The sequence below is a fragment of the Portunus trituberculatus genome, chromosome 11 (assembly GCF_017591435.1).
Source record: "Portunus trituberculatus isolate SZX2019 chromosome 11, ASM1759143v1, whole genome shotgun sequence".
NCBI lineage: Eukaryota > Metazoa > Arthropoda > Malacostraca > Decapoda > Portunidae > Portunus > Portunus trituberculatus.
Genome location: NC_059265.1, coordinates 3,376,756 through 3,401,609, shown reverse-complemented (window position 1 = coordinate 3,401,609; position 24,854 = coordinate 3,376,756). Strand labels below are relative to the sequence as shown.

The 24,854-nt window shown below is 42.3% G+C and overlaps 1 protein-coding gene and 1 long non-coding RNA gene across 2 annotated transcripts in view; one reads left to right on the top strand and one right to left on the bottom strand.

The window, feature by feature from the left end:
* The window catches only part of LOC123502384, a 273,598-nt gene extending 272,849 nt beyond the window's left edge, over positions 1-749 (top strand). Inside the window, exon 4 of the mRNA XM_045251567.1 lies at positions 577-749. Within this exon, the coding sequence (XP_045107502.1) occupies positions 577-718 (142 nt within the window). The 3' untranslated portion in view covers positions 719-749. The remainder of the gene's footprint in view (positions 1-576) is intronic.
* A 22,477-nt stretch (positions 750-23,226) lies between these two features.
* On the bottom strand, positions 23,227-24,427 carry LOC123502367. The gene is made up of 2 exons (XR_006673980.1): positions 24,325-24,427; positions 23,227-23,399 (listed from the first exon to the last, which is right to left on the bottom strand). It is a non-coding gene; the product is annotated as an uncharacterized LOC123502367 (long non-coding RNA).
* Positions 24,428-24,854: the final 427 nt, after the last annotated feature.

The following is a 24,854-nucleotide window of genomic DNA, read 5'->3' as shown; positions in this document are numbered from 1 at the left end:
AGTACTGAAGGGGTTAAAATAGTGAAGACTGTGGCCATTAATCTTCTGCCCTCCATACACCCTTCCTAATGTCAATAAAATGGTCTAATGGTACACAAATCTCAAGGTAAAAATATGTCCCAGTACTGAAGGGGTTAAAATAGTGAAGACCGTGGCCATTTATCCTCTGCCCTCCATACACCCTTCCTAATGTCAATAAAATGGTCTAATGGTACACAAATCTCAAGGTAAAAATACGTCCCAGTACTGAAGGGGTTAAAATAGTGAAGACTGTGGCCATTAATCTTCTGCCCTCCATACACCCTTCCTAATGTCATCAAAATGGTCTAATGGTATACAAACCTCAAGGTAAAAATACGTCCCAGTACTGAAGGGGTTAAAATAGTGAAGACTGTGGCCATTTATCCTCTGCCCTAATGTCATCAAAATGGTCTAATGGTACACAAACCTCAAGGTAAAAATAGGTCCCAGTACTGAAGGGGTTAATAACTTTCAAAATAATAATAAAGACATTAGAAAGTGTAAATTTGTGCTTCAAAGATGACACTTTAAATGTGACTCACTTATTCTTTGCAGACGATGGAATGCTGTCAGCGAGCAGCATGGAAGACGCAGAGAGAGTGGTGGTCAGGTGGTGGTGGAGACAGGGAGAGTATGTGGCCTGGAGATTAACAAACAGAACACCAATAATCTTGTGACCTCCATGCATCCTTCCTAATGTCAATAAAGTTGTCTTATCATGCCCAAAATTGTCTTATAATGCCCTCAAAAAATACCAATCTATCTCAAAATGCCTCAAAACATGTCAAACTGTCTTAAAAGCCTCAAAACATCCCAAACTGTCTTAAAATGACCTCAAAACCTACTAAACTGTCTTAAAATTAACTCAAAACATGACAAACTGTCTTAAAATGCCCTCAAAACATCCCAAACTGTCTTAAAATTAACTCAAAACCTACCAAACTGTCTTAAAATTAACAAACTGTCTTAAAATGCCCTCAAAACATCCCAAACTGTCTTAAAATGCCCTCAAAACCTACCAAACTGTCTTAAAATGCCTTCAAAACCTACCAAACTGTCTTAAATTACCTCAAAACATGACAAACTTTCTTAAAATAATTTTACACAATCTCAAATAAATAAAACTTGATTAACATCTGAGAGAGAGAGAGAGAGAGAGAGAGAGAGAGAGAGAGAGAGAGAGAGAGAGAGAGAGAGAGAGAGAGAGAGAGAGAGAGAGAGACTTTAATGAATGTTGTTGTAGCAAAGAAATACACAAAACTATCTCTATTTAAACAACACAATGTAGAAATATTGGATAAAAACTGACTTTGTATGACACACACACACACACACACACACTGAAATACTGCAAGAAGACCTAAATAAGATCTGGGAATGGAGTAAGAAGTGGGAAATGGAATTCAATGTGAACAAAAGTCATGTCATGGAAATGGGAAAGAGTGAAAGACGACCCGTGGGAATCTATAAGATGGGAGATGGAGTAGAACTGGAGAAAGTCAAAAAGGAAAAGGACTTAGGAGTGACGATGGAAGAAAACAATCAACAAGTAAGCCATATTGATAGAATTTTAGAGAAACATATAATTTGCTAAGGAATATTTGAGTAGCATTTCACTACATGGACAAAGAAATGATGAAGAAATTGATAAGTACTATAATAAGACCCAGATTGGAATATGCAGGAGTAGTGTGGACTCCTCATAAAAAGAAACACATAAGGAAATTGGAGAGGCTACAAAGAATAGCTACAAGAATGGTTCCAGAATTTGAAGGGATGACATATGAGGAGAGACTAAAGGCTATGGATCTACCAACCCTGGAACAAAGAAGGGAGAGAGGAGACCTGATACAAGTTTATAAATTGATCAACAGAATGGACCAAGTGGATAATGAGAAACTGATCCTGAGAGAAGAATATGACATCCGAAGCACAAGATCGCATAGTAAAAAGCTGAGAAAAGGAAGATGTCTGAGAGATATTAAAAATATAGTTTCCGCAGAGATGTATTGAGACGTGGAACAGTTTAGATGAAGAAGTAGTGTCTGCAACGAGTGTGCATACTTTTAAAGTAAGATTGGATAAGTGTAGATATGGAGACGGGGCCACACACCATAAAGCCCAGGCCCTGTAAAACTACAACTAGATAAAATACAACTAGGTAAATACACACCAAGCGGCCCTCGTCAAGATGGGTAGAGGCCTGCTGTGCCACTCACGGCTACAACATCTCCCCTGACGCGCCCCAGCCAATCCATGCCACACCACACACAAACGTGGTCACGCCACTCAAGGCCCCAAGAACTGACCGTTATCATCACAGTGCTATCCCCTCCATGGTGCCACCCATAAACAGCTAACTTAAGGTTCTCATCTTAAGTCTCCTCAATCCCCATGTGTGCATTTTCAGTATCTATGTACTGCAATTACTAATAAACCATATTATTATTATTATTATTTACACACACACACTGGGATGGACTGGGAGAGGCTGGGATGGACTGGGAGAGAGAAAAGGAGGACAGAGAAGTCTGTGAGCATGTATTTCATGAGAAGTTATGGGTGGAAGGAGCACAGGTGGAGAAGATGTACAGAATGGGAATGAAAGTGAGAGGAGTGAGAGGCCCCTAATAGTATGTATGTCTGCGTGATGTATATGATAAATGGGAGGTGGTGAAGAGGGGCAGACAGCTGAGAGACTGTCATGAGGAAGACATAAGTCAAATCAGGATTGCCCTGACAAAACTAAGAAAGAGAGAGAACAAGACGCAATGCTAAAGGAAAAGTTGCAAGACAAAAGAAGACAAGGAGGCCAGTGGAAAATACAGAGGGGAAAAATTGTGAGAGTAGGAGAAGGCACTGGTGGGGACTGAAATACAGGTGTACGGGACAAAGAAATCAGCGAAAAGAGTGTCAAAATGAGTGTAATAAATATACAAGGGCTAACACAAACTAAAGCAAAAGAAGTAGAAGAGTTAGTGAGTGATGATAGTATAGTTTGCTTAACAGAGACCCAGAAGAAGCTAAGAGATATAAACTTCAGTGATAACTGTGTGATAGTAGATAATATGAGAGAGGAGCAAGATAGAAAGGGAGGAGGACTAATGGTGCTATATAGGAAGGATACAGGAGTAGACCTAGAGAAGATACCAACAAAATGTCCGGATATATTGCACACAAAAGGGAAAATGAGAGGATGGGAGATGAGACTAGTAGTGGTTTACCTGAGTGTTAACGATCCACCCAGAAATAATAATATTAAGCTACAAATGGAAAGGATAATAAATGGAAACTCTCACCCGCTCTTAGTCATGGGTGACTTTAATGGACATGTGGGCTTCAAAGGGGAGCAGAAGGTGAATACAAATGGAGAAATCATTTTGGAATTGATAATGTTAAATGATGATTGCAAATGCACAGGAGGAGAGTTCACATGGAGCAGAAATGAACAAAGGAGTGTTATTGATTATGTACTGGCAACAAATCAAGTCTATAGGAAATTCAAGAGCATGCATATAGATGAGGAGAAGGACATTTTGACATGTCAGACCACAATCCAATTGAAGTGGAGCTAATAATAAAAGAGAAGAAGAAAAAATGTGAGAGAAAAGAGTGGGTTGTGAAGGAGTATTATAAAACAGACAATAATTCCTTAGAAAGATTTTGGGTGTGCATGGAAAGCCAGGCGCTAAATAAGGAAGTGGAGAACATTGAAAAATTGGAGTCACTAATAAAGAGAAGGTGCTAAAAGGAAAATATAGGAGAAGAGGAGAAAAGAATAGCAAGAACACAGAGCCTGTATGGATAAATGATGTAATTAGGAAAGAAATCAAAGAAAGGAGGAGGAGAAATGCAACAACAAATGAAGAAGAGAGGGAAAGGTGGAAGGAGTTATACCCAAAGCAAAAAGAAAGGGTACATGTGCTAATAAAAAAGGAGATCTGTAAACAAGAAGAGAAAACAGTCAAAGAAATGAAGGAAAGCAAGGATGGAGGAAAGAAGATGTGGGAGTACATTAAGAAGCTAAAAGGGAAAAGATCAAGGAGAAAAATCCCTAAAATCTATGGAGAAGATGGGGTACAACTGGAGCAGGAGAAGGTGGCGGGGAGGAGGTAAAGAAATTGTGGAGCAACATATATAGAAAATATGAAAACAATATTGAAGAAATGTGGAATGTGAGGAAGAGAGAGGAGTATGAGAACATGATCAAAGACATAGAAGAGAAACGATCAGTTAGGCTGAACGCAGTTGATGAACAAGGGACACAAATGCAATATATACAGACTTGTGCAGTGGAGGTATGGGAACACATCGACATGGCAAGAAGGGTGACAGGAGGAGAGGTGCAGTTACAACAGAACATTATCACAGAGGAAAGAGTGGCGAGGTGTCTAGAAAAATGAAGAGCAAACGAGCTGTGGGGACAGATAATATTAAAGGACAAATGTACAAGGAGATAGGAAATAGCACAGTATTAAAGGAAATATTAGCAAAGGGAATGAAAAGTACATTAGAGTCAGGCCATGTACCACCAAGCTGGAAAGAATCAAGGACAGTGATGATCCCCAAAACAAGATGCCCAAAAGCCAAGGATTTGAGACCTATTGCATTAACTAACGTTGGGTATAAACTAATGATGTCAATCATAAGAGATAGCTTAGAAGATCACATAACAAAGAACAGCTTAGGGAAACAAACGCAAGGAGGTTTCACAGAACGTAGTACAATTGAAAATAACATTTTTGTTCTAAAATACTGCATACAAAAATCTTTCAAGATGAAAAAAGCGTTAATTGTAACATCAATTCATTTTGCCAAAGCATAAAGAGGGAGAAATTAATACACCAGCCATACCAGGAAAATACTGAAAAAATAATTGGGGCTCTGCTTTTTAACAATACAGACATACAACAAACAAACACAACTCTGCAAAAATTTTGGAATGTAAGACAAAAGAAGATCAAGGAAATAGAAGACGATAACAGAAATCAATAAGTGAAAGAACAAAAGACCACGACAGCCAGAAAAATACGTCAGGGAGAGCCGATACAAAGGCATCTCTCCCGACCTACAACTCAACTCAACTCAACTCAACTGGGAAAGGCTGGAATACACTGAGAGAGGCTGGGAGGCACTGGGAGAGGCTGGGAGGCAGTGGCAGAGGCTGGGATGCACTGGGAAAAGCTGGGATGCACTGGGAGAAGCTGGGATGCACTGGGAGAGGCTGGGAGGCACTGGGAGAGGCTGGGAGGCACTGGGAGGCTGGGAGGCATGGGAGGCACTGGGAGAGGCTGGGAGGCACTGGAGAGGTTGGGAGAGACTGGGAGGCACTGGGAGAGGTTGGGATGCACTGGGAGAGGCTGGGAGGCACTGGGAGAGACTGGGAGAGCTGGGAGGCACTGGAGAGGTTGGGAGGCACTGGGAGAGGCTGGGAGGCACTGAGGAGAGCACTGGGTTGCACTGGGAGAGATTGGGAGGCACTGGGAGAGGTTGGGATGCACTGGGAGGCTGGGATGCACTGGGAGAGGCTGGGAGGCTGGGAGGCACTGGGAGAGGCTGGGAGGCACTGGGAGAGGCTGGGATGCACTGGAGAGGCTGGGAGGCACTGGGAGAGGTTGGGAGGCACTGGGAGAGGCTGGGAGGCACTGGGGAGGCTGGGAGGCACTGGGAGAGGCTGGGGCACTGGGAGGCACTGGGAGAGGCTGGGAGGCTGGGAGGCACTGGGAGCACTGGGGCAGAGAGGCTGGGAGGCACTGGGAGAGGCTGGGAGGCACTGGGAGAGGCTGGGAGGCACTGGGAGAGGCTGGGAGGCACTGGGAGAGGCTGGGAGGCACTGGGAGAGGCTGGGAGCACTGGGAGAGGCTGGGATGCACTGGGAGAGGCACTGGGAGGCACTGGGGGGAGGCTGGGAGGCACTGGGAGGAGAGGCTGGGAGGCACTGGGAGAGGCTGGGAGGCACTGGGAGAGGCTGGGAGGCACTGGGAGGCTGGGAGGCACTGGGAGAGGCTGGGACTGGGCACTGGGAGAGGCTGGGAGCACTGGGAGGCACTGGGAGAGGCTGGGAGGCACTGGGAGAGGCTGGGAGGCACTGGGAGGCTGGGAGGCACTGGGAGAGGCTGGGAGGCACTGGGAGGCTGGGAGGCACTGGGGAGGCTGGGAGGCACTGGGAGGCTGGGGCACTGGGAGAGGCTGGGAGGCACTGGGAGAGGCTGGGAGGCACTGGGAGAGGCTGGGAGGCACTGGGAGAGGCTGGGAGGCACTGGGGAGGCTGGGAGGCACTGGGAGAGGCTGGGAGGCACTGGGAGAGGCTGGGAGGCACTGGGAGAGGCTGGGAGGCACTGGGAGGCTGGGATGCACTGGGAGGGCTGGGAGGCACTGGGAGAGGCTGGGAGGCACTGGGAGAGGCTGGGAGGCACTGGGAGAGGCTGGGAGGCACTGGGAGAGGCTGGGAGGCACTGGGAGAGGCTGGGAGGCACTGGGAGAGGCTGGGAGGCACTGGGAGAGGCTGGGATGGGATGCACTGGGAGAGGCTGGGAGGCACTGGGAGAGGCACTGGGAGGCTGGGCACTGGGAGAGGCTGGAGAGGCACTGGGAGAGGCTGGGATGCACTGGGAGGCTGGGAGGCACTGGGAGAGGCTGGGAGGCACTGGGAGGCTGGGAGGCACTGGGAGAGGCTGGGAGGCACTGGGAGAGGCTGGGAGGCACTGGGAGAGGCTGGGAGGCACTGGGAGGCACTGGGAGGCTGGGAGGCACTGGGAGGCAGAGGCTGGGAGGCACTGGGGGAGGCTGGGAGGCTGGGATGCACTGGGAGGCTGGGAGGCACTGGGAGGCTGGGAGGCACTGGGAGAGGCTGGGAGGCACTGGGAGGCTGGGAGGCACTGGGGAGGCTGGGAGGCACTGGGGGAGGCTGGGAGGCACTGGGAGAGGCTGGGAGGCACTGGGAGAGGCCGGGATGCACTGGGAGAGGCTGGGAGAGGCTGGGAGGCACTGGGAGAGGCTGGGATGCACTGAAAGAGGCTGGGATGCACTGGGATAGACCAGCTGGACTGAAATAAGACAGAACAGAACACACCAAAATCTTATATCACCTATTTCAACGCCGCCCACGCCCCGACACGCCGCCCACTCCACCCACAGCACGGGAAAGGAGTTCAACATATATAAATAGGAATTAAAATATATATTAAATGTCCTTGATACCATAATAGCGATGTTCTTATAATACCGTCACTCTTCTGTCGTCTATAAATTTCTGTCGTTTATTGATTTTACCTTCTCGCTTTGAGTCAATCTTTTCGTAATGACTTCTTCTCATAATTCCCTCTATATCACTTTATAGTCGTTTTTGTTGTATGATATGACTAGATAAAACGTATAACAAAACATCAAACAAGATATATTAGTTTGAAACAGTATACTTAAGAAATGGCAGTGATATAATACTTGACTTCTATATAAACACACCATACTGTACTGAAATCTTACAAAATTCAACAATATCCTAGTTTTTCGTGTGAATTTTACGTCCAACCAGGTAAAGGAAGGTTCCCAGCAATGAAGGAAATAATTAATGATCTTGTTAGGCTGTAAAATTATAAAAAATAGTGAAACAGATCAAGAAGAAATGAAATAAAATGAATTGCTAGCCTACTGTTGCTAAGATTTGTGTAATGTATTATAAACATTTGTTGTAATATTTATGTAATGTATTACAAACATTTGTTGTAATATTTATGTAATGTATTACAAATATTTGTTGTAATATTTATGTAATGTATTATAAAGATTTGTTTTATAAGGTTTATTGCGCTGATGACACCACTCCGTCACTACAGTGTTGTTTGTGAACGAGTATTTTGACGCAAATTAATAATTATTAATGAATATAATTTTGAAATCTGTGTTGGCGCCAAGCGCGCGACAAAGCGCCGCGCCGCTCACCCTTCAGATATTATCATTAATATTATTTGTTTGTTTTCCAAGGACGCCATTGTTTGTTTGTGTGTGTAATTAGTGATTCTCATACCTCTTAATTTGTCGTTTTGTTTTTGTTACTTGTCTCGCTGGTGTGGTTTGATTTTGATATATTATGAAGCCTAAAGGAACGACACGGTGCCCCGCCCCGCCCCGCGCCCCTTTAGTTTGTGTGGGTGTGTGCAGTGGTGGGGCATGCTGTGCCGCGCCCCGACACTCTAGCGTGGATTTAAGGCACTTTGCTGGGATGTGTGTAGTAACACAGTGTTGTGAGAGTGTTGCAGTGTTCACACGACACATGACACGCCGCGCCAGACACATGACACACGACACATGACACAGGACACACCACGCTCACTTTCCCGCCAAACCAAGCCGCCACAATTGTGCAAAGTGACAAAACGTCGCTCAAGTCAAGAAAAGTGCCTATCAGTGGCACCCTGGGGTAGGCCTATCAGAAAAGTGGCACCCTGGGGTAGGCCTATCAGAAAAGTGGCACCCTGGGGTAGGCCTATCAGAAAAGTGGCACCCTGGGGTAGGCCTATCAGAAAAGTGGCACCCTGGGGTAGGCCTATCAGAAAAGTGGCACCCTGGGGTAGGCCTATCAGAAAAGTGGCACCCTGGGGTAGGCCTATATAAGTGTCTCTGTGTGTTGGGGGGGGGGAGTGATGTGACACCGAGGATTACTCACATAGACCTGTGTGTCAGCGCCAGTAGGCCTATGTGTGTGTCAGGGCCGCGTCACCATTGTAAGTACATGTTGACTCTCTCTCTCTCTCTCTCTCTCTCTCTCTCTCTCTCTCTCTCTCTCTCTCTCTCTCTCTCTCTTCACTGTGGTGCAGCCGTAGCGGTGATGAAGTAGAAGGTGTTCACCCACCCAGAAAAAGTCTCATTAAGAATGTCACCTTTTAATACTTAAGATCAATGTTTCCTATCTCATATCTCGCGTGGTTGTACTATCGGGGTCTTGAGTAGACAAAGTGGCAACCTCGATGTTACAATAGATAAATATGTATTGGTAGTATGTGTTTTAAGAAATATAGAGAGAGAGAGAGAGAGAGAGAGAGAGAGAGAGAGAGAGAGAGAGAGTCTTTGTATATTATAGAGACACATGCAGGTGAGGATCTCGTCCACCCAGTAGTCCACCCCCAGACAGCTGTCCACCTGTCCACCCCTCACTTCATCTCGTCCACTAGAAGATGGACTCTCCACCCAGGTTGAACACCACTGGTCCATAACAGAACAACATACATTTTACTTCACACCACTACCTACTACTACTACTACTACTACTACTACTACTACTACTACTACTACTACTACTATTATTATTATTATTATTATTATTATTATTATTATTATTATTATTATTATTATCGTTGTTATTATTATCACTACTACTACTACTACTACTACTACTACTACTACTACTACTACTACTACTACTACTACTACTACTACTACTACTACTACTACTACTACTACTACTACTACTACTACTACTACTACTACTACTACTACTACTACTGCTATTATTATTATTATTATTATTATTATTATTATTTATTATTATTATTATTATTATTATTATTATTATTATTATTATTATTGTTATTATACTACTACTACTACTACTACTACTACTACTACTACTACTACTACTATTATTATTATTATTATTATTATTATTATTATTATCATCATCATCATCATCACCACTTACTACTACTACTACTACTACTACTACTACTACCACTACTACTACACTACTACTACTACTACTACTACTACTACTACCACACTACTACTGCTGCTGCTGCTGCTGCTGCTGCCACTGCCACTACTACTACTACTACTACTACTACTACCACCACTACCACCACCACCACTACTACTACTACTACTACTACTACCACTACTACCACTACTACTACTACTACTACTCACTCTTCTCACTACTACTACTACTACTACTACTACTACTACTACTACTACTACTACTACTACCACTACTACACCACCACCACCACCACCACACATGTCACAGAGAGAGAGAGAGAGAGAGAGAGAGTGTGTGTGTGTGTGTGTGTGTGTGTGTGTGTGTGTGTGTGTGTGTGAATCAAACTAAAAGTGACAATATTCAGTATTTTATTCTTTACACCTGAAGACAATTCAATAATAATAAAAATAACAACAATAATAATAATAATAATAATGAAAGTAATAACAATAATAATTCTTAACTTTATCTTTTTATTCCATGCCATTTATCTATAGTAATAATGATAATACTGGGAGAGGCTGGGATGCACTGGGAGAAGCTGTGATGCCACTGGAGAGGCTGATAGGCATTGGGAGAGGCTAAGATACACTGAGAGAGGCTGGGAGACACTGGGAGGCTGGGAGGCACTGGGAGGCTGGGAGGCACTGGGAGGCTGGGAGACTCTGGGAGAGGTTGGGGGCACTGGGAGAGGTTGGGAGTCTCTGGGAGGCTGGGAGGCACTGGGAGAGGCTGGCAGGCACTGGGAGAGGCTAGGAGGCACTGGGAGAGGCTGGGAGGCACTGGGATAGACCAGGCTGGACTGAAATAAGACAGGACAGAACACATCAAAATCTTATATCACCTATTTCTCAGCTGCCCACGCCCCCACACGCCGCCCACTCCACGCACAGCACAGCAAAAGGTGCCACTTACCCCACAGCAGTAAGGGTCATTGTTGTTGTTCATAGGGCCGCGAAGATCTTTAAATCCTTATGAGCCCGCAGTAAGCCACATTGATATAAGACCACCTGTCAAAAATCTCAATAAGGAGTTCAACATACATAAACAGGAGTTAGAATATATATTAAAACTCCTTGATACTATAATAGCGATGCTCTTATAGTAGCGCCAATCTTCTGTCGTCTATAAATTTTTGCCAACCTGACTCTGTGTCCTTGAGCTGGCCATCTGCTGCACCAGTCTTACGTGACCTGGCTCTGGGGGCACAGGATGGCTGTTGAATGTTAGGCCCACATGCTGAAACACTGCCGCACCACACCTTAACTAACCTAACCTTATCTAACCTAACGAAACCTAACCTAACCTTTTTTGCACCACACCTTAACCTAAGCTAACCTAAGCTAACCTTCACTATTTTCCAAGGGGGTGTAGTGTAAGTGACATGGGTTTTGAAGTGTGTTTCTGTGATTCTAGTGACATGTTAACAAGTTTTCTGCATTATCAACACCTTATTTGACCTTTTATTTTTTGTCTTCATTCCTTCTTTCTTCTTTTCCTCTTCTTATCTTCCTCTCCTCCTCCTCCTCCTCCTCCTCTTCTTGTTGCCTTGGTTTTTGTGTTTTCCATATCTTAACACAATCTGAAATAATGAAACAGGATTATTATCACATACATAGAAAATAAAACAATAATAATAATGTAAAATGAATCAAATGGCACCACAAATCACCCTCCCTTCCTCACCTAACCTCTCCTCACCTCACCTCACCTAATCCCCTCACTACATGACCACTGAGACCGCTCCACTCATCAACCACTCTGCTTGAAAAACCAGTTTCTTCCCATTTCTTTCCTCAACCTGAACTTTTCAAGTTTAAACCCATTATTTCTGGTTGTGTCCCCACTACTGATCCTAAGAACTACATTATGTCCCCTATGTTCAAACCCTTATACCACTTCAATACTTGTATCAGAGTGAAGCCTGTGTTAGTGGGTGTTGGAGGGCGTCTGTGAGTGAGTGGGCCAGTGGGTGGCCAGGCTGTGATGGGCGTGGCAGGGTGTGGGCGTGATGGGCGTGTCTTGGCTTGTAAAGCTGTAAAGGAAGATTCCTAACACTCCAGGAAATATTGAAGGACTTTATTTTATCTGTAAATTCATTGAAAATGTCAAAATAAATCAAATCAAAATGAGTGATCTAATACAGTATAGGTACCTATATAATACCTATACTGTATTCTCACTATATAGAATTGTATTTCTTCAAGGGATAATAAAATGTTTCAATGTTTCAATGTTCACCTAATTATATAATGTAATTAAGATTTGCTGCATTATAACATTTATTACAATGATGACATCACTCCATCAATACACTGTAGTGTTGTAAACGTGTATTTTAACCAAAATTAATAATCAATAATGAATATAATTTTGAAATTAGTTTTGTTGTCAAGCTTTGAAGAAAACAGCGGAGAGTGTTCCAACATAGTGTACTGTACAATGATTAAGTGACTTGTTTTGCAAGGATAGCGTTACTTGTTGAAATATGTAACCATTTCTTTTCAGCGGCCTTCATTTGTCATGTTACCCTTGTTCCCTTGTTGTTTGTTTTGCACAGGTCGCTTCATTTGTTTTCATATATGTATTGTGAAACCTAAAGGAAGGGTGAGGCACCCGCCCCCGCCCCGCCAGGCTACCAGTCTGGCTGTGGGCAGTGTCAGGTAGTGTTACGCATCCCCCCTTCCAGTCATTGGGGTTGGGTTGGGTTGGGTTAGGTGAGGTCAGGCTGAATTAGGTTAGGTTAGATTAATGTTAGGATAAAATTAGGTTAGGCTAGGTAAGGTTTCCATGTTAACCACAAAGATAACATTGAGTACATGGCAACACTGTCCCTGCCTTTCAATCATTCTCATACGTTCCTCCAGGCACTCTCTAAGAAATCTTTCACACCCTCAATCACCCGACCACTTACCTGTTTCTCAACACACAGCCCCACCAGGTACTCCATCCATTCCCTAGCATTCCTCTCTCTCATCTCACTACATGCTTCTACTCCTATCTCTTCTGTCACTACACCTAACATCCTGTCTCTTGCACACTCCAGTATCAAGTATTCTACTGTCTCATCCACACCCCTCTCGCATACCTCACACACCTTGCTTCCTCCATTCTTCCACCTATACACCCTGCTGTTCACCTCCAGGGACTTGGTCCTGGCTCTGAACAGCAGTTCCCCCCCCACTGCGGCTCCCATCATGAAAACTTTCACACCTAGGCCGGTCCTTTCTGCCATCTCCTCCACATATAGGCCAAATAGTAAAGGGGAAAGAAGACAGTCTTGTCTCACTCCTCTCTCATTACTCACCCATCCAGTCACCAGATCCCCCATACTAAACACCGCTCTTGTATTCTCATACATACTCCTAATGATTCTCACTATCTTCTCACTCACCCCAACTTTTTCTAATACCTTGCACAGCATTCTCCTATCTACTCTATCATAGGCCTTCTCTATGTCTAGAAAAGCTAAATACTTCTTCCTACCGTCCTTTCTCGCGCTCCCTATCACTTCATTTACTACATACATGTTATCCTCACCTGTTCTATCCTTCCTAAACCCATTCTGTTCCTCACCCATTACCCTATTTCTTTCTATCACTTCACTCAGTCTTTCATTCAACACACCACAGAATATCTTACACACTGAATCACACACTGCTATTGGTCTATAGTTCCTAATTTCCTTCCTACTTTTACTACCTCCTTTATGTACAAGTGTCACTCTACTTTCATTCCAGGTTGCAGGCACTCTTTCATCCCTCCAAATCCTTCCAAACAACTCATGCAGCCCCTCAATCACTCCTCGACCACCCTCTCTGTAAAATTCATTCAGAATCCCATCGATACCCGGAGCCTTACCTCTCTTTAATTTCTTTACATACCTCTCAATCTCATCCATACTGATCTCTTCATTCATTCCTTCCTCTACTTTCCTACCTAGGGTGATGTTTCCTAAGTTCCTAGCTGGGTCATTCACTCCTCCAATAGCTTTCCAGTACTCCTCTAGCTCTCTAATCATTTCCTCCCTTTCCTTAATTCTCCTTCCATTCACTACTAACTCTTCTACATGGTCTACTTTATTACCTTCCTCTCCTCTTAAAAATTTATACCATTCCCTACCTCCTTCACCCTTTCTCCTAAGTTCCTCAATAATTTTCCTCTCCTCATTCCCTCTGGCCCTCCTGATTAATGCTTTCACCTCTTGCTGCTTACTCCTATACTCTTCCCACATTCTATCATACTCTATTCTCTCTACCTCACTGTTCTGTCTGTACCTTCTAAGGCTCCTACATCTCCTATTCAGTTGCCTTCTTTCCTTCCTCGCCTTGTCTATCTCTTTGTTCCACCACCTCTTCCCTTTCCTTTCCCTCCCTTTACCTCTTGGTTCTATCCTACCAATACTCTCCTCTGCGGCTATGGTTAGTTTCCTAACTAAACCCCTATTACACTCATCCACTCCTCTCTCTGTCTGTGGCCCATTCTCACCAGTCTTCCATTCCATCTTCTCTATTGCTTCTCTAAAACTATCCCAGTCTGTCTCTCTAACTTTCCACCTTCCCTTCCCCTGTGTAATCCCTTTCACCTTCTCCTTCACACACTCATACTCCAATACCATAACATTATGGTCACTTGCTGCATCAATCTTTCTCTCCTCATCCACCCACATGCCTTTCACTCGTTCCCTCGCTTTGTCGCTAAGCACCATGTAGTCAATGACAGATTCACTTTCCTTTCCACGCCATGTCACTCTACCCTCTGCCATGGTCACATTCAAAATCTCAAGCTCATTCCTCTCCACAAAATGTAATAGCAATTGTCCATTCCCATTTACTTCCTCACCCAATACTCCTATATGACCATTCATGTCCCCCATCACAATTACTCTTTCATTCTTATTCTCTTGTACCAGCCTTTCAACAATCCTATATTTTCTTTCATTCTCAGCTCTCGCTTCTGCTCTTTCAACGGTCATGTAGCACACAATTAATATTATTTTCTCTCTGTCCCTACCTACCTTATACTCTAATCTCACTGCCATAACATCCTCACTCATCTCACACTCCCCTACGTCTATCTCCTCTATGTCCACGCCTGCATCTAATCTTACCATTACTCCAACCTCTCCCCTTCCTCTGCTGCTTGCTCCTACCTTTACCTATCATTCTAAAACTCTCTGACTCCAGTTTCTCTCTCTCTTAGCTGGGTTTCAGTTACACAGACTACCTCTACATTCCATACATTCATTTCCCTGCTGAGGTCTTCCATTTTTCCAACATCCCATCCTCTCACATTCACACATCCTATCCTCAGACACCCTTTCTTTCTCGTCAGTCACTCCCTTTCACACTCCTGCCTCTTTACCCTCATCTCACACAATCTCTCTGTCACGGTCACCCATTCAAGAAACCTTCTGCACTTCACCTACCGTCAACTTAAGTGGAGAGGCTGTTCCATACTCAACCTCACACACCCTCCTCGGACTGCGGCTAGATGGCCCTCACCTCTCCTGGGTAAATCACATCAGTTACCTCCGCACCTCCTGCAACAAACGCCTCGATGTGATGAAGCGAATAACTGGCATCCGCTGGGGAGCCAGTCGTGACCTGCTCCTCCACTACTATAAGACCACCATCAGGGCCAAAATGCAGTATGCCAGCTGCTTCTATGGGTCAGCTGCCTACTCCAACCTCCTCAAGCTTGACCCCATTCAAAACGCTGCCTTGAGGATCTCTATGGGGGCCATGAGGATAAGATGTGACTCCAGATTTTTATTATCTGCCATCACAAAGAAAATATACTGGTGAAGTGGTGCACGTTTATGTTGATTATAATGAGTAAGGGGTGTCTGGGGTGTGTCTGGGGGTGTGGGGGTGTGTGTCGGGGTGTCTCGGGGTGTTCTTGGGTTTTTTCTCTCTCTCTCTCTCTCTCTCTCTCTCTCTCTCTCTCTCTCTCTCTCTCTCTCTCTCTCTCTCTCTCTCTCTCTCTCTCTCTCTCTCTCTCTCTCTCTCTCTCTCTCTCTCTCTCTCTCTCTCTCTCTCTCTCTCTCTCTCTCTCTCTCTCTCTCTCTCTCTCTCTCTCTCTCTCTCTCTCTCTCTCTCTCTCTCTCTCTCTCTCTCTCTCTCTCTCTCTCTCTCTCTCTCTCTCTCTCTCTCTCTCTCTCTCTCTCTCTCTCTCTCTCTCTCTCTCTCTCTCTCTCTCTCTCTCTCTCTCTCTCTCTCTCTCTCTCTCTCTCTCTCTCTCTCTCTCTCTCTCTCTCTCTCTCTCTCTCTCTCTCTCTCTCTCTCTCTCTCTCTCTCTCTCTTAGCCTCTGCCATTTCCCTGGGATCCTCACTGCAAACTCCATTTACTTCTAAACTTTCAATACTTTCTCTATTTTTGATGTTGTTGTTCACATGTCTGTAAAAAAGCCTTGGTTGGTCTTTACATTTATCAATTATATCCTTTTCTTGTTTCTTTCTTCTCTTCTAATCAACACATATTCATTTCTTGCTCTTTTGTAACTTTCCACTGCTTAATCCGTCTTTTCCTTCTCCACCTCTTCCATGCATCCTCTTTTCTTGTTCTAGCCTTTTCACATCTATCGTTAAACCAGTCCTGCTTTCCAACTTCTCTATGTTGTCTTATTGGTACAAATTTTTTCTCACCTTCTTTGTATATTTTTATAAATTCCTTCCACTTTTCATTTGCTCCCTTAGCGCTCTTGAATTTCATCCAATTTGTCTCTTGAAAGAATTTCCTTAGGTTTCCAAAATCTGTCTTGGCATAATTCCATCTTCCCACTTTATATTCTTCATTTCTTCTAGATTTCTCTCTGTGTGTATTTACCTAGTTGTATTTACCTAGTTGTAGTTTTACAGGGCCTGGGCTTTATGCTGGTGTGGTCCCGTCTCCATATCTACACTTATCCAATTTTTCTTTAAAACTATGTACACTCTTTGCTGATACCACTTCCTCACTCAAACTGTTCCAAGTCTCAACACATCTTTGCGGAAACTAAATTTTTAACATCTCTCAGACATCGTCCCTTCCTTAGTTTCTTACTATGCATTCTTGTGCTTCTAAAGTCATATTCTTCTCTCAGGATCAGTTTCTCATTATCCACTTCATCCATTCCGTTAATCAATTTATAAACTTGTATCAGATCCCTCTCTCTTCTCTGCTCCAAGGTTGGTAGATCCATTGCCTTTAGTCTCTCCTCATATGCCATCCCTTTAAATTCTGGAACCATTCTTGTAGCCATTTTTTGTAGTCTCTCTAATTTTCTTATGTGTTTCTTTTTATGGGGAGTCCACACAACTCCTGCATATTCCAATCTAGGTCTTATTTTAGTACTTATCAATTTCTTCATCATTTCCTTGTCCATATAGTGAAATGCTACTCCAATATTCCTTAGCAAATTATACGTCTCTCTGAAAATTCTATCAATATGGCTTACCGGTTGATTATTTTCTTCCATTGTCACTCCCAAGTTCTTTTCCTTTTTTACTTTTTCTAGTTCTACTCCATCTCCCATCTTATAGATTCCCACTGGTCGTCCTTCACTTTTCCCATTTCCATGACATGGCTTTTGTCCACATTGAATTCCATCTCCATTTTTGCTCCATTTCCAGATCTTGTTTAAGTCTTCCTGTAGTATTTCACAATCCTCTTTTGTTTAATGACTCTGCACAGTTTCGCATCGTCCGCAAACAGATTTATGTAGCTGTTCACTCCCTCTGGCATGTCATTTATATATACGAGAAAAGTATTGGTGCCAATACTGACCCTGTGGCACTCCGCTGTCTACTGTTCTCCACTTGGACTTCATATCTTTAACTATCATCCTTATTTCTCTCCCCCTTAAGTAATTCTTCATCCATCTCAATGTGCTTCCTTTTAAGCCACCCTTCTCCTCTAACTTCCATAGTAATCTTTCATGTGGCACTTTATCAAAAGCCTTTTTTAGATCTAAATAAATACAGTCAATCCATCCTCTCTCTCTTGTACTTTATCAACTATTCTAGAGTAGAAACTCAATAAATTTGTCACACATGACCGACCTTTTCTAAAACCAAATTGGCTATTTGATAATATTTTGTTGTCTTCAAGAAACTCGATCCATTGCTTCTTTATTACTTTTCACACATCTTGCATATTACACTAGTTAGTGATACCTGCCTGTAATTTAAAGGTTCTTCCTTCCTTCCGCTCTTATATATGGGAACCACCTCAGCTCTTTTCCACTCCACTGGCACTGTTCCATTTTCTATTGAGCATTTTATGATGTTGTATATTGGACTTGCTAGTTCTTCCCTACATTCTTTCAGTATTCTGCCTGAGACTTCATCCGGTCCCATTGCCTTTTCCTCATCCAATTCCGTCATCAACTTTTTATTTCAAGCTTGGTTACTTTAATCTCTTTCATATAGACAGTCTCTATTACCCTGTGGTCTTTCAAATTTGGATTCCTTAGTAAAGACCTCATGAAATTTACTATTTAACAGTTCTGCCATACTTTTGGGTCTTCCACCATTCCGTTTTCTCCTTTTAACCTTTCTATTGTTTCTTTTTGTCTTATTTTTCCATTTATGAATCTGTAGAACAATTTTGGTTGTTCCTTACATTTTCGACAATGTCCTTTTCATAGTTCTTTTCTTCTTCCTTTCTCACCTTAGCATATTCATTTCTTGCTGTTTTGAAGTTTTCCTTATTTTCTGGATTTCTGTTTCTTCTCCACCTTTTCCATGCTCCATCTCGTTTCTCCTTTGCCCTAGCACATCTTGCATTAAACCAATCTTTCTTTCCTTCTTCTTTAGGTGTGTGTGTGTGTGTGTGTGTGTGTATTTACCTATTTGTATTTACCTATTTGTGTATTACAGGGCCCGAGCTAAGCTCTCTGTGTCCTGTCTCCTTGTCCATTCCTGTCATATCTCTCTTTCATCTGATTGACACACCGCATCAACGACATGACTGCTCAGTTTATTCCACTTATCAATGCTACGATGCGGGAAACTGTATTTTCTCACGTCATTTAGACAGATGTCCTTTATTTGCTTTTTTCCATGTCCTCGGAGATAATTACTTGTGGTCACCTTTATCAATTCTCTATCCAGTATGTCAATCTTGTTCACCAATTTATACATAGTTATCATGTCTCCTCTTGTTCTTCTCTCTTCTAATGTGGTCAGCCCCAGCTTCCTCAGTCTTTCCTCATAGTCTAACTCCCTGAGTCCTGGTACCATCCTTGTTGCCAGCCTCTGTACCCTTTCCACCTTCTTCACATTTTTCTTTATATGCGGTGACCAGACACATGCTGCATATTCTAGCTGGGGTCTTATTAAAGTGCATAGTATGTTCATTATTCCTTCATCTAGGTAGTGGAATGCAAGGCCAATATTTTGAAGCATGTTGTATGTTTTCCAAAAAATCTTGTTAATGTGTTTCTCCGGTGACAAAGTGTTTTGCACGGTTACTCCTAAGTCTTTCTCCTCATTGGTCTCTTTAATTTTCTCACCACCCAGTCTGTAATCCCAGTTTGCTCTGTATCTACTTCTTCCCATTTTCATAACATGGGTCTTGTCTATATTAAATTCCATCAGCCACTCTTTACTCCACTCATATATTTTATCAAGATCTTCCTGTAACTTGTTACATTCTTCCACATTCTTTACGCTCCTCATAATTTTAGTATTGTCCGCAAACATGTTCATATAACTGTCAATTCCTACTGGCATATCATTATATGTGTGTGTGTGGGTGTGTGAGGTAAGTATTATTATTGTTGTGTTAGGTCAGTGTTGTCAGTATGTATGTTAGTAATGTTGGTTTGTATGTGGTGGCTGTAGTGCAGGGCTTGTCAACACTGGTGTGGTAAGGTTAGGTTAGCTAAGTAACCACTCTCTCTCTCTCTCTCTCTCTCTCTCTCTCTCTCTCTCTCTCTCTCTCTCTCTCTCTCTCTCTCTCTCTCTCTCTCTCTCTCTCTCTCTCTCTCTCTCTCTCTCTCTCTCTCTCTCTCTCTCTCTCTCTCTCTCTCTCTCTCTCTCTCTGGACAAAGATGCAGTGTGGTTGTTAAGAGATTCACTCAGCACTCACTCACTCCTTCACTTACTGAGCTCAGAGAGCTTTATTCTCCACCATGACTAATTTCCAAGGCCACAGGTGACTAGCAGGGTTTTCAAGAATGTTTCTCCAGTTAATGATATAGAAATGTTGCCACTCACTTAAAAATGCTTTATTCTCTCACTATGACTATTTTCCAAGGCCACGGAGATGACTGGCGGGGTTTTCAAGAGTGTTTCTCCAGTTATAATATAGAAATCTTGCCACTCTGCTTCTAGAACTATAAAAACACACTTAAAAATGGTTTATTCTCCACCATAACTATTTTCCAAGGCTGCGGAGATGACTGGTGGTGTTTCAAGAGTGTGTCTCCAGTTAATATTGTAGAAATGTTGTCACTCTGCCTCTAGAACCTTAAAAACACCCTTAAAAATACTTTATTCTCTCACTGTGACTATTTTCCAAGGCCGCAGATGATTGACAGGGTTTTCAAGACTGTTTCTCCAGTTATAATATAGAAATCTTGCCACTCTGCCTCTAAAACCATAAAACACACTTAAAAATGCTTTATTCTCTCTCAAGCTAAAAATGTGTCCCAGTACTGAAGGGGTTAAAATAGTGAAGATTGTGGCCATTAATCTTGTCACCTCCATAGACCCTTGGTAATGTCAATAAAATGGTCTAATGGTACACAAATCTCAAGGTAGAAATGTTTCCCAGTAATGAAGGTCAGGGGTGTATAAAGAGTGTATCTTACTATGTAGATTGCTTCTATCAATGGTCCTTAACCCTTCAGTACCGGGACACATTTTTACCTTGAAATTTGTGTACCATTAAACCATTTTATTGACATCAGCAAGGGTCTATGGAGGTCAAAAGATTAATGGCCACAGTCTTCACGATATTAACCCTTTAGTACTGGGACACATGTTTTACCTGAGATTTGTGTACCATTAGACCATTTCAATGACATTAACAAGGGTCTATGGAGGTCACAAGAATAATGGCCACAGTCTTCACTATATTAACCCCTTTAGTACTGGGACACATTTTTTACCTGAGATTTGTGTACCATTAGATCATTTCAATGACATTAACAAGGGTCTATGGAGGTCACAAGAATAATGGCCACAGTGTTCAATATTTCAATCCCCCACATGAGTTTGTGAAGTTTTAGAAAATCACCAAATAGTAACAAAAAGGAATATGGAGACATGGTTTTTAGGGAATTTTTAAGACGATTTGATGTGTTTTGAGGGCATTATAAGACAGTTTGGCATGTTTTGAGGGTAGTTTAAGACAGCTTGGCATGTTTTAGGGCAGTTTAAGACAGCTTGACATGTTTTAGGGCATTATAAGACAGTTTGGCATGTTTTGAGGCAGTTTAAGACAGTTTGGCATGTTTTGAGGGCAGTTTAAGGCAGTTTTGTGTGCTTTGAGACCGTTTTAAGACAGTTTGGCATGTTTTAAAGGCAGTTTAAGATAGTTTGGTGTGTTTTGATACCATTTTAAGACAGTTTGGTGTGTTTTCATGGTATTTTAAGACAGTTTTGCTACAATAAGACCATTATATTGACATTAGGAAGGGTGTATGGAGGTCACAAGATTAATGGCCACAGTCTTCACTCTTTTAATCCCCCACATGAGTTTGTGAAGCAGTAAAAATCACGAAATAGTCACCACAAGGGATATATAGCAATGTGTCACCCTACTGAAGGGGTTAATGGTGTTGTAAGGAAGCTTTGCAGAAATAGCTTATTTTTGTCATGAAAGCTGAGTGTGTGTGTGTGTGTGTGTGTGTGTGTGTGTGTGTGTGTGTGTGTGTGTGTGTGTGTGTGTGAGTGCGAGATAATCACTTTTTTCTTATTTCTTAAAGGTAATGTAGAGTTTTTAGGAGTTTGTGAGTGAGGTGAGAGTGTGTCAGTGTGTCATTGTGTCAGGGGTGTATCAAGAGTGTATCTTACTATGTAGATTGTTTCAGTACCTTCAGTACCATGACACATTTCCCTATTCCTTGTGGTGACTATTTGGTGATTTTGTACAGCTTCACAAAGTCATGTTGGGGTGAAAATTGTGAAGACTGTGGCCATTAATCTTGTGACCTTCATAGACCTTCGATAATGTCAATAAAATGGTCTAATGGTGCACAAATCTCAAGGTAAAATGTGTCCCAGTACTGAAGGGGTTAAGAAGGGTGTATGGAGGTGACAAGATTAATGGGCACAGTCTTCACTGAAGGGGTTATCGTGTTTTCACTGTGTGTTTGATCTGCTGCAGTCTCTGACGAGACAGCCAGACGTTACGAGCTCAGAGCTCATTATTTCCGATCCTGGGATCAGGCACACAACACACACCGGGATAACGAGGTCACAACTCCTCGATTTATATCCCGTACCTACTCACTGCTAGGTGAACAGGGCTACACGTGAAAGGAGACACACCCAAATATCTCCACCCAGCCGGGGAATCGAACCCCGGTCCTCTGGCTTGTGAAGCCAGTGCTTTAACCACTGAGCTACCGGGCCATGTGTGTGTTTAAAATGTATTGTTTTCATGTAAATTATTATTATTTCATTGTTCTCTCTCTCTCTCTCTCTCTCTCTCTCTCTCTCTCTCTCTCTCTCTCTCTCTCTCTCTCTCTCTCGTAAATTGTAGTAAATGTTGTAAATTGTTGTAAATGTCTATTTTGTATTAAGTTGATAATTGTTGACTTTTTTTAATGTTTGAAAATTTGTGTAGAGTTTTTGCTGTAATCTTTCATATTTTTACTGTTTATTCATTGTTTATTCATTTTTTTTTACTATTAAGTATTTGTAGAGTTTTGCAGGCAATGTACTAATGTGAAGAATTGTTGAATAAAAGTGTAGGAGACTCTTGCATTTAATTTTAGCTCCAGTATGCATCTGCCTTGTCTCCGGAGACTCTCTCGAGTATTTTTGACTTAGTACAGTTTTTAGGGGTCATTTTTGGGTTTTTTGGCTAGCTTTTTACTATTTTCCTGTTTTTAGGGGCCATTTTTTTTTTTTTTGGCCAGTTTTTTACTAATTTTTCCTATTTTTTGGCCAGTAGTGCAGTATTTTGGACCATTTTTTTTTTTATCTCATTGAGGATTTTCCAGTTTTTTTTTCTTAATTTACGATGCTATTCAATTTTATCCCTCATGATAAGGAGTCATTTTGTTCATATTAGTTCATCCTTTCTCCAATTGTTTTTGTATTGCTCATGATAATAAATAAAAAGCTTTAAATTAATTAGTGTGTTTTTAATTTCTGCCATGTTATTGTTTAGAGTGAGTGGGAGGTTAATGGCGGCAATATTGGTGTGAGAGACAGTGACCTCAGCCAGCTTGAGGCGACTTACAAACCACCCATGCACAAATATTCCCAGGAAAGCAAATTTACCATAACAAAAAGATTTCTACACAATTTATTACTTAGTGACAACACCACAATGAGGCAGTGAAGACAGTTTATTACAATGGAGTAATGGCACCACACCACACCACCCACAGTGAGTGAGGGAAGAATGACTGCCAGGTTGCCCGGAACTCCTCTCCCCCCCCCTGGCCTTGGATCGCCCATTCCTGTAATGGACAAACAAATTAACAAATGAATAGATTATCTGCACATGTACCGCGCCACTCTGTCCTACAATACACACTTCAGCCTCTCACTCGCCCCCCTCTCTCGTTAACACTTACACTCGCTTACACCCTTCTCCCTGCGTCTCCAGTGTCTACGGTGCGTAGCTTATATAATTCCTATGTTAGGCCCCATTTAGAGTATTGCATACAGGCCTGGTCACCCCACTATAGGCAGGATATCAACATGTTAGAAGCAGTTCAGAGAAGAGCAACTAGGATGATACCAGCATTAAAGCGCCTGGAGTATATAGATAGATTAAAGGAATTAAACATGTTTTCATTTGAGAGGAGATGTATAAGAGGGGATATGATAGAGTTATTTAAAATGTTCTCAGATACAAACTACATAGATGTGAGATCTTTCTTTACCTTAGAGGAGGAAATAGGACTAGAAATCATGGCAGAAAGATTAGAAAGCAAGGCTGCAGGTTAGATAGAAGAAAATATTTCTTTAGTCATAGAGTGGTAGACTTCTGGAATGCATTGCCAGAGACGGTTGTAAATAGCACTAGTTTGACAATGTTTAAAAACAGATTAGATAAGCACTTAAATTTATTAGATTTATAATTATGTATAGCACTGCATGATAGTTTTTATAAGAAATTTACTATAGTTAAATAAGACATGGTCCCCATGTATGGGGACCACAAATTGTAGAGGATTTCGCTGCAGGACTTAGCCCTGTTAATGGGCCAAATATTTAGAATTAGTATATAATGTATTGTGTACTTGTAAGTGTATCTTTGAGTACTGATGACGAGGTCGCTGTGTGACTGATACAGGATAACCTAGATGGGCCCTGGTGGCCCTTTGTTATCCTATTATTTATGTTATATGTTATGTTATGTAAATAAATAAGACTTACTACCTACAGTTACCCGTATCTATGACGAGGTCGCTGTGCGACTGATACAGGATAACCTAGATGGGCCCTGGTGGCCATTTGTTATCCTATGAGTGACCCAAACACCTCCATTTCGGTATTGGGAATATAATACACATGTTATTTTCCTTTTCCTTTACCATTTCGTATTAGATTTCTTTTATTTGAATGTGAATTTGCATTTATAAGAAGTTTGAGTGATAGAGGAAGTGTATAGGATGATGTGGACATTTTGCGTAGAAGACGTGTGAGAAACCTCGGCCATTGTTAGCTCTGTGTTGAGATTGACAGTTTTGAAGCTTTGTGGAGCAGGTGAGTTATTCCCAGGTGTGTGCGTGTACATGGTTATTAGGTGAAGTTTGTAGAGTGAGTGAGACGCGCCAATTAAGGTGAAAAAAGTTTTGCCAAGTGAAAATAATTGAGTGTTTGTGGTTTTGTTGCCTCATAACATACATAAATAATAGGATAACAAAGGGCCACCAGGGCCCATCTAGGTCATCCTGTATCAGTCG